Source organism: Populus euphratica, unplaced genomic scaffold (genome assembly GCF_000495115.2).
Source record: "Populus euphratica unplaced genomic scaffold, PopEup_1.0 scaffold54.1, whole genome shotgun sequence".
Classification (NCBI taxonomy): domain Eukaryota; kingdom Viridiplantae; phylum Streptophyta; class Magnoliopsida; order Malpighiales; family Salicaceae; genus Populus; species Populus euphratica.
The window spans coordinates 1,076,584-1,086,851 of record NW_011499910.1 but is presented as its reverse complement, the minus strand read 5'-3'; the positions used below and the strand labels follow the sequence as shown (position 1 = coordinate 1,086,851).

The following is a 10,268-nucleotide window of genomic DNA, read 5'->3' as shown; positions in this document are numbered from 1 at the left end:
TATTTTTTTAAAAAAATTATTTTATTTTTTACTTTAAATTAATATATTTTTTATTATTTTGATGCATTAATATTAAAAATATTTTTTATAAAATAAAAAATATATTTAAAACCTTAAAACCTTATCCAAAGACAATAATATTGTCTTAAAACCTTCCCTTGTCTCTGCTCCATCTCTCACTAGCTACTTGTCCGGAGAGAAACAAATAAATACTTAAAAATCAAGTAATTAAGGTAACTAGCTTGTCTCCATGACGACAAGTTTGCTCCAAAAATACTACAACACCAGTTGGGGAAAGATTCTTCTAGTTACAATACAAAACGCGAGCAGCAAATTTTTGGCATTTGATTTCTACAATAGATGGATCTCCATTATGCATGTCAGCAGCTTCATATCAACCGCAAGAACTAGGATTTTTTTTTTGTTTATTTTTTCCTTCTCTGGGTATGGAAAGGAGGCTGCTCAAACATATTGTATTGCATGTTTCTTGTTGACTTTGAGGAGATGTAGCCGTTTCTATCATTGCTGACATTACAATTATCACAATATATCAAGTGGTTTACTATTTTAATACTGATAAGTTTTTTTTAAAAAAATAATTTTATGTATTAAATAGTTATTACACTTGATTCGGCTAACTCAGTAGGTTAATTAAATGACTCATAGATTTAACTCTTAAGTTAAATTGGACTTCAAACTAAACAGGTAAAAGATAATTTGTCTTGATTTAATTAATTATTAAATTTAATTTAATTTTTTTTTTAAAATATATTTTAAATAATATTATTTTTAATTTATTTGAATTAACCAGTTTAATTTGTTATTTTTAATTTATTTGAATTAACCAGTTAACCTAGAATTTAAATTAAATTAAGGGACGGATTGGTTATGCATACACAGGCTTAGGAATTTCACGAAGTTGGCTTAGATATTTTGAGCTAGACAATATAATTATTATTTTTTCAGTTAGTTCATGGTTTTACATGCTTAGATCAACAAATTGCCAATCAAAGTTTAGGTATGATCTAGCGTGCATGTAATTGACATTATACAGTAATTTTGGGAAAAAAAGAAAAATCCTCTATATATATTCTGGTGCCGTGCTCTCCTCTCTTCCATAACCTCTGGGCACATCTGTCTCTCCCTCTCTCTCCTTCTCTCCACTTCCGCCATGGCCTGCTCAGCCTCTGACCTAGCTCTCCTCTCCACCTCTGTGAACTCCACAGAAGCTGCTCCTCTAGGTGACTATAGTTTCTTCCTCTATCAATGGGCTTTTGCTATAGCTGCTGCTGGCATCACTAGTGGCTCCATTGCTGAGAGAACCCAATTCGTTGCTTACCTCATATACTCCTCCTTCTTGACCGGCTTTGTTTACCCTGTTGTTTCACATTGGCTTTGGTCCGGTGATGGTTGGGCCAATCCGGCTAAATCCGATAACGATCTCTTATTCGGTTCGGGTGCAATCGACTTTGCTGGTTCAGGTGTGGTTCACATGGTCGGAGGTATTGCGGGTTTCTGGGGCGCTCTCATTGAAGGCCCCCGGATTGGCCGGTTCGACCAGAACGGTCGGTCCGTGGCCTTACGCGGTCATAGTGCTTCGTTAGTGGTGCTCGGTTCATTCTTGCTGTGGTTCGGGTGGTATGGGTTCAACCCCGGTTCGTTCTTGACAATCTTGAGGAGTTATGATGGTGGTGCTGGAGGGTATTACGGTCAATGGAGTGCTGTGGGAAGGACAGCTGTCACTACAACATTGGCTGGGAGCACAGCTGCCCTTACTACCCTGTTTGGGAAGAGATTGTTATCTGGCCATTGGAATGTGATCGACGTTTGTAACGGCTTATTAGGGGGTTTTGCTGCGATCACCGCAGGGTGTTCGGTGGTAGAACCATGGGCTGCAGTCCTATGTGGTTTCGTTGCCGCCTGGGTTTTAATTGGGTGTAATAAGCTCGCAGAAAAACTACACTACGATGACCCATTAGAGGCAGCCCAATTGCACGGCGGATGCGGCATGTGGGGGTTGCTGTTCACCGGGCTGTTTGCGAAGGAGGTGTATGTGAATGAAGTGTATCCAAACAAGCCGGGGAGGCCATATGGGCTGTTCATGGGTGGTGGTGGGAACCTGCTGGCGGCCCAGATAATTGAAATCTTGGTTATAGTAGGGTGGGTCTCGTTTACAATGGGTCCACTGTTCTATGGCCTCCACAAGTTGAGGTTGCTGAGGATCTCAGCTGAGGATGAGATGGCAGGCATGGATTTGACTAGGCACGGAGGGTTTGCTTATACATACGATGCAGAGGATGATGTGTCAGGAAAGCCTTCTTTCATGATGAAGAAAGTCGAGCCTGCGAAAAACACCACCCCTAATCGGAACTCACCAGCTATCAATGTGTAATCAAATTTGCTGCTTTACAATGCCATCAGGTAAATAAATAACCAAAAAAAAAAAACTTGGATATATAGTACTAAAAACAAAGAAAGTGAAGAAGCCAGGTATAGTTCGTATATCCAAGCTTGTGTCGTTAAGTCGTCGTTGTATCAACTCGTAATTTTACGAGATCAATTTAAGTTTATTATTTTTGTTTAAATCACTATCTTTTATTGACAGAGTCATTCGACTAGGTCAATAATATAAAAAATAATTTAAAATAAAATCTAATCTGAATTAAATTTTGGATTATGGATGGTTGATCCGAGCCGAGCCGGCTGGATATGAATGTGTGACATTAGATTATTTGTTGCTGGTTTTGAGTGAAAGAGAAGGTGAGGAATTTCACCGATAGATTAAACAAAATGGGGTTTTCTTTCTGTATAAAATGGTTAAATTTGTATATATGTAAATGGATGGTTCTCTCTGCACCCTTCCATCGCCATATCAGGTATCCTCGCAGGTGCAGGAAAACTAGCCAAGCCATGATCAGTGGAAGAAGGTGAGCAAATGATTCCCACTTCCATTGACTATTCTCCACCATGTCCGCTACTGCCATGTCCAGCTGATCCTCTGGGACAACTGCTTTTGCTGCATATTCTCCACAATGTGACTCTGTGTTTTCTAAAGAATTAGAAAGTTTTTGGCACAGAACAATTTAGTCTTTGGAACAATTTAGTTTTCCAGAAAGTTAGAAACATCTTTGGAACTAAACAATTTGGTCTTTGGAACAGTTTAGTCCTAAAAATTTGCCAAGATCCTCTGTAAAGGCCGAACCACTGATATGACTAATTGAGTTTTCCAGAAAGTTAGAAATCTCTTTGGAACAGAACAATTCAGCCTTTGAAACAATTTAGTCCTAAATATTTGCCAAGATTCTTTGTAAGACCAAAACCACTGATACAACTAACTGAATTTTCAAGAAAGTTAGAAATATCTTTAGAACAGAATAATTTAGTCTTGCGAACACTAACCTGAAGAATCACAGAAGAATCTCAAGCACTCTAGTGCCCTTTCCATGATATGTAGCTCGCTAGCTATGAGTTGGTCCCCTGCTGCTACATCGAAACGGCTTCCTTAGATATGAGCTGGGATAATCTCTCAAGGCACAGGACAAGAATGCCCGATTCCTCTCGAGGGGGGAAAACCTAGTTGATGGGGCTCCATTCCATAAGACTACTTTGCTGTTCAAATTTTATCTTATTTAAATTAGTTAAATATTGCGGTGTAAATAAGGATATGAATTCAGACAATTATTTTTATATTTTATAAGTATTTTTTTGAAAACAATTAAAAATATTTTTTACTTTAAATTAATATTTTATTAATGTTTTCAAATTACTTTAATGTGTTAATGTTAAAAATAATTTTTAAAAAATAAAAAATATATTATTTTAATATATTTTTAAATTAAAAATATTTTAAAAAACAATTTTACTACTTTATTAAATACCTCAAAATAAACATTTATTAGCTCTTGAAGTTAGGAATGTTCTTATAGAGTTGTTGTGTACTAGTTCATTTAACGACCATATCAACATGTACTTTAAAAATTCTAATAAAAATAATTTGAAAATCACACACTCAAAAAAAAAAAAGAAGAAACATTGAAATAAATAATAAAAAAATTGCTCACCAGATACATAATAATCTCTATTTGTATTTTTTATCAAAGATAAGTAAATATATATTAAATTAAAAAAATGTAATAGAATAGAAAATCAACAAGTTCATCTACAAGATTTATAAAAGATGAAATGCACTTTCTGAGCATGTTAACTAACAATAGTTAGATGAGGAACCTAATCAAAGACATAATGCAGGACCTAAAACATAACACAAAAAAAAATAAAAATAATAGGAATAACTAAAGCTACAACTAGAACCTCACCAGATACATAATAATCTCTATTTGTATTTTTTATCAAAGATAAGTAAATATATATTAAATTAAAAAAATGTAATAGAATAGAAAATCAACAAGTTCATCTACAAGATTTATAAAAGATGAAATGCACTTTCTGAGCATGTTAACTAACAATAGTTAGATGAGGAACCTAATCAAAGACATGATGTAGGACCTAAAACATAATACAAAAAAAATAAAAAAAATAAAAATAACTAAAGCTGCAACTAGAATAAAAAAAAAAAAAACTTTTAACTATAGCACCAAGCAAGATAACAAACATAACTAAACTCCCAAATAATGCACAATAGTCCAACAAACAAGCATCCATAATTAAAAAACTATTCATGAAAGTGTAAAATCATGAAAAATAAAACCTAAAATCTACCAAAAAAAACAAAAGGCACTAAATTGCAAGAGTTATCAAAGACTCTCTTGTTTCTCTTTTCCCAAATCAAGTAAATAAAAATATTAAAAGAGACTCTTCGCATTTAGCTAATAGTATTGTTTCTACTAGAAAGAAGGCCGTGAATTGCATTATTAATGGTTGATATTCTTTTATGAGATGAAACCAAGATTTTATCATCCTCCAAAGAAGAGAGATCCATAGACAATTGAAAAATAAATGATTATGAGATTCTTCCTCAACTCGATAGAAAACATATAAAGGATCAAGCGAAGCCTGTCACAAGCTCATAGCTTGCCCATAACTGCCAACCACAAAATAAAGTTATATCTGGGCACAGACCAAGATTCCCAAATCACCTTAACCTTAAAAACTGAATCAGATTTAAAACGCATGAAATCATAAGATTAGACAATAAAAGAAAATTCATCACAACCCAAGTAGATATTAAAACAATTACTTGATGCTAGCTATCATAGACTGCAACAATTTGATCATTAAAAGAAATAATAGCCTTCCATAATGGTAAAGAAGTTTGCTAAGGAATAGCATCCCAAAAATTTTCTTGCTAAGCAGTTATGGAACATCCACCTCAAATTTGGTTCTGTCTAGATTCAATGGATTCATCACTATATCAAACAAACCAAAACCCCCTTTTTAATCTCTATTTATATCGGATTAGTCACAAGTTTCTTAATTTTTTTCATTCATATTTTGCAGTAAAAAATATAATAATCTCTAAAAAAAGTTTTATTTATATATGGTAATATATCCTTCAACTCTTTCATTTTACATAAATAAATAAAGTCCTATATCACTTTCAAATTTCAGTCACACCAAATAACTTTACCTACTTATTAACATTCCATGTCTTTGTAAAAAGAAAAAAATGAAATAAATTATTGAACCTGAAAATAACTCAAGTATAACATGTAATTTAGTACACAATTTAATTATAGGAAAATTTTGTTTCTGAGTGTATTGAATTTAGAGATGTGATAACTTTTTTTTTACAAAAATACAAGAATTTTTAAGAATAAATCATACCTTTAAAAACTAAAAAAACCATGTTTTTTATTTAAAAAAACACAAGTTACCTTTCATCCTCACATACTTTTATATAATTTGAAAGTTAAGTAGATTTTGTAACTTCATATATTTTCCTTGATATAAACTGAATTCTTTTCATAGTCATTATAGAACTCTTCCCGTTAAGTAATTCGAATTAATATAGAATGTTTTGCAATCTAAGGTAAATATATATATATATATATATTATGTTAAAAAAAGGAAAATATATTTATTACGTGTTTAAGAGGCCTTTTACTATTTTATTTCCATTTACGTGGGGCAGTTCTCTTATTTATCTCCCATATTGCACTGTGCCCTACTTGGAACGGACGTAGTGTTGAGATTTACCTTAGATGAGAAGAATTGAGGATTTGGAAGGCTTTGATGCCTCTCTTGAACAACTTGTGGAGACAATAAGAGAAGCTGCCGTCTGGGATGAAAAAAAGACAGAAAATCTGCTCACAAAAGAAATTATTGTGACGAATATGAACAAAAATACCGTAATTTTTTTATTAAATATATTTTATTAGTAAAATATTTCATTATTATACTTATTGGTACACATTAAAAAAATATTTCATTGAAAAAAAAAGAATATTATTCTTTGAAGAAATTACTTTTTAAATTTAAATGGGCGCTTTTGTTGATTAAGTTTCAAAATATTCGATTTTGCTTTTTATTTTTATTTATTTTTAAATTGTCAGGATATGTTTTATATTAAATTGAATTGAAAATTAATTCACATAAATTAATCGATTTGACGAGCTTAACTAGATGAGAATCGTCTCGTAAATGAAAATTAATTGTTTGGTACGCTGAACAATACATTATAAATTTTTTTTAATTATTTGGTGGATAATATACAAATTAATTTTTATTTTGTAGAAAATTGTTTTAGTAAGAAATTTTTATTCCACGAAAAGAAATAGCATCGGTGTTCTCTCTCGCAGGTAACAGTGTAGAATCTGTGTTGTTCTCAATCTCTCTCGTAAATCTCTATGAGCAATCTCCCACAGTCTTGACGCGTGCTTGCAAACATGTGAAAACCCTAGTCAGCTAAAACCGTGTCTCCAAATCCTCCTCCTGCTCCCTGCCATAAACCTCAGTGGTCGCATCTTCAAGACAATGAGAAGATCCAAATCAGCCAAGCAAGCCCACAACCCTAACATCACTGTAAGAAGATCTGAAAGATTAGCAGACAATTTCAAGAAACTCCCAGATGACTTAATCCTCAAGATCTTGTTTAGGATCCAAGATGATACCAAAACCCTCATTCGCTGTTCCACTGTTTGCAAGAACTTGCATTCCCTCGTCTCCAAAATCGACACTGTCTCCCTCAAATTCTTATGTCCAAACGAGGGTGATGATGATGATGAAGTTCTCTTGTGCTCGCAGTCTCATCACCACATTCCACGAGTAGCGTTCCCTGCTCTCATGAAGGTGTTTGCAAATCTCAACTTTCTTGAAATCAAGCTCTGCTCTTTCCCTTCTTCCTCAAATTTGCATGTGTCCAGGTTGAACTGCATGATTGGTGATTGTGATAGCATCCACTGTGAATTAATTTTCGCTATTCAAGTTGGGGTGTTGTCAAGCACAAGGAGAAGTAGAAATATACCTCTGAAATTGAACGGGAAATTCGATACCTCCTTTGCTGAAACAATGATGTTCTTTTTAAAGAAAATGGTGCCGCATTGGCCTAAAACGTTAAAGAAAGTGGTGATTTTGAGTGCGAATATGCAGGGGTCTGGATCGAGAGGGAAGGTTTTTATAGGAGAAGAAGAGCTGGATAATTTTGTTGATTTGATTTCGACTTCGATGGTTTATGAGAGTTGGCTCAACTGGCTTAATAATCCCAAAAATGTAACTTATTGGAGCAAGGACGCACAGAATGATGAGCATTCTTGGCTTAGAGAAAATGTCTGGATTCTCTATGGTTTAGGATTTCCATGGGTGAAGGACAGGGTGACTACTGATATAGTTGTGATGGAAAGTGTTGTGAAGGAGTTATTGGGCGCTGTTGAATGATGATTGGTAATGACCAGAATTGCGAGGTGCTGAGCAACAATGAGAACAACAAATCTAACATTTTGAAGGTTTATGATGGTTACTGAAGGTTTATGATGGTTACCAAATCTTTTGTTTGATTATTAGTTAGCATCACAGCCTAATGATGAAAGAACAAGATCATAGCCCAGGTGAATAGCTGAGTTAGGTGGATTTGAATGAATCTGTTTGTTATTTAACTGCTAATATTAACATTACCATTAGGTGATCATATCTTGACTTTTTCGGTTAGAAATTATGTATAGATTTTATAGTAGTATGGAAAGGAAACAGGCCGTTTCCTTGCTGATCATGCTTTTCTCATGTTTCCTTGTTGATCATGCTTTAGAGAACCTTTTATACAATAGGAGCTGAAGTGCAGAAGCAAGTGCTTTGTCTGTGGTGAGTGTTTTTGTCAGCGGCTCATCCACAGTCCTCTGAAGATTGGCAGCAGAGTGAATATGTTGTTCCAGCTGGTTCCGTCGTGGTAGTTTACCGAAACTTCCTCAACCTTGAGTATTTTCTTTTACATTGTAAAAAGCACCTTGATCTGCTCCAGAGTCCTGATACTGTTGGATTGTCATCTATGAATGTCAGTTTGTATGAAACTGAAAATCTTAAACTCTGAATCTGTCGTCTATCTTTCACTGAGTATTCAAGCTGTCATTGCCGTCCTAGCTAACTCAGAACTGAAAGAGACCCCGATTCGTAATGTTAATCTAAGGCCAAGCCAGAGGACTCAAAATTGACGATCGACAAAGACTTGGTGTAAAACAAGAAGAGTTGCAGAGTTTGTCGGGGGCGGGGGCGGGCGGGCGGGGAGCAATTTGTGTCAGAATTGAGAGCTACCAAGTGTTTCTTTTTTTCTTTAGAAGGATGCTGAGTGTTTTTGAACAAATCCAGGTGTGTATGTTTTAGTTGTTGAACAAAATTTACTAGATAATTATAATTAGATAATGAGTAATTATGTTTATTTTATAATTATGCAAAAACAAATTACAAGAACTAGAATTTGGTAATCTTTCAGTCAAACAAAGATATAATGCATGCTGAGCAGATGTATAGACTTGTTTAGGTTCATTTTCAAATAAGAATAAGGTTCAACAAACCAAGAAAATAAAGTGAAAACAAAGTGTAAAACATCTACATAAGAACTGAACCTCTATTCTAGACTAGGAGGCAAAGCAAAACCAGAACTTGAAAAACATAGGAGCTAAACTGGAGATTTTGGTGAAGAAGAGCTAGTAAATTATGCAGAAATTGTGTAGGAAAACAACCCAAAAAACTCTTCTTCAACCTCTTTTATGGATAATTTTAGGAATTAAAGCTATGGAATTCCTCCATTATCAGCTTTGTTTAGCCTCCATGATAATTAAACTTTAGCTTTGAATCAGATATTTTTTAAAGTTGAAAAAACCATTGATGTTTGCAGAAAATCTTTCTCAAATCAAACTAATAAGTTCTACCATTCTTGAGCTAGATTGGATAATACAATATGTTTGAAGAAGTAATTTTTTAGAATTAGACCCTTTAGAATTAGACCCAAGCCCAAATTTAAGGTGAAAAAAATTATATTTTATAGCTTAAATAATTATTTTATAATAAACCCATAAATAAGCCTAAGCACAAACCTAGCCGTACACATGTAGTTTTTAACTCAAAGTCTAATTTGCTTAGAAACTTTCCCCTTCAAAAACTTGGGGGTGCCTTTTGAACTTAATTTTAACTTTTCAATTTGCTATTCTCAGTTTTCTATTATGTAAATATTAAGAAAGTTTTATTTCTTATCTAAATGAGATAAAGCTTTATTTAAAAGGTTTTAGGTTTTATTAAAATATATTAATTAATAGTTATTTGAGAATAATTTCTCATTCATTTATAATTAAATGAATTTATTTAGTTCTTAATATTTTATGTTAAAAAGTTTATATTGAAGATTAAATTTTAAAAAAAAATTATTCCTAAAAATAAATGGACCCCCTTTTACATTTGATATACACATTAACCATGATTTTTTAAAAAAAAATCAATGCTATTTTTAAAAGCTATTAGATTATGGCTTTCTTTTAACATAAAACAATTATTCAGATGTTGAAAACATGTTTTTAAATTAAAAAAATTAAATCATAAACTCAAAACATGATGCATCTTGGATGATATTTGTTTTCAAATATTAATGCTATGACATATTAGATGATATTTGTTTTTAAATATTGAGCCTACGACATAGTGGATTAATCTGAGTTAGACATAAAATTTTTGACTCAAATCATGAAACTATGATAACCTTACAAAAAACAAATAGAAATAAGTCATGAAAGCTAATTCCTAACAAACCAAATATGACAAATTAAAAAAAAAAGTATTAATTTAAAAAAAGAACAAAACAACTACATGAATTAATCTTAGTTAACTTT

At 32.9% G+C, this 10,268-nt stretch overlaps 1 protein-coding gene and 1 pseudogene across 2 annotated transcripts; both read left to right on the top strand.

The window, feature by feature from the left end:
• The first annotated feature begins 1,171 nt into the window (after positions 1 to 1,171).
• LOC105133912 (ammonium transporter 1 member 2 pseudogene) lies at positions 1,172 to 2,434 on the top strand (annotated as a pseudogene).
• Positions 2,435 to 6,714: 4,280 nt separating this feature from the next.
• On the top strand, positions 6,715 to 9,123 carry LOC105133900 (uncharacterized). Of its 2 annotated transcripts, none has more exons than XM_011038061.1 (2): positions 6,715 to 7,901; positions 8,201 to 9,123. In XM_011038061.1, exon 1 carries the CDS (start codon positions 6,934 to 6,936, stop codon positions 7,831 to 7,833), a length of 900 nt encoding a protein of 299 aa, XP_011036363.1. In that variant the 5' UTR covers positions 6,715 to 6,933; the 3' UTR covers positions 7,834 to 7,901; positions 8,201 to 9,123. The 2 variants fall into 2 exon arrangements, with proteins under 2 accessions (XP_011036363.1, XP_011036361.1); XM_011038059.1 differs by having other exon boundaries at positions 6,715 to 8,003.
• Positions 9,124 to 10,268: the final 1,145 nt, after the last annotated feature.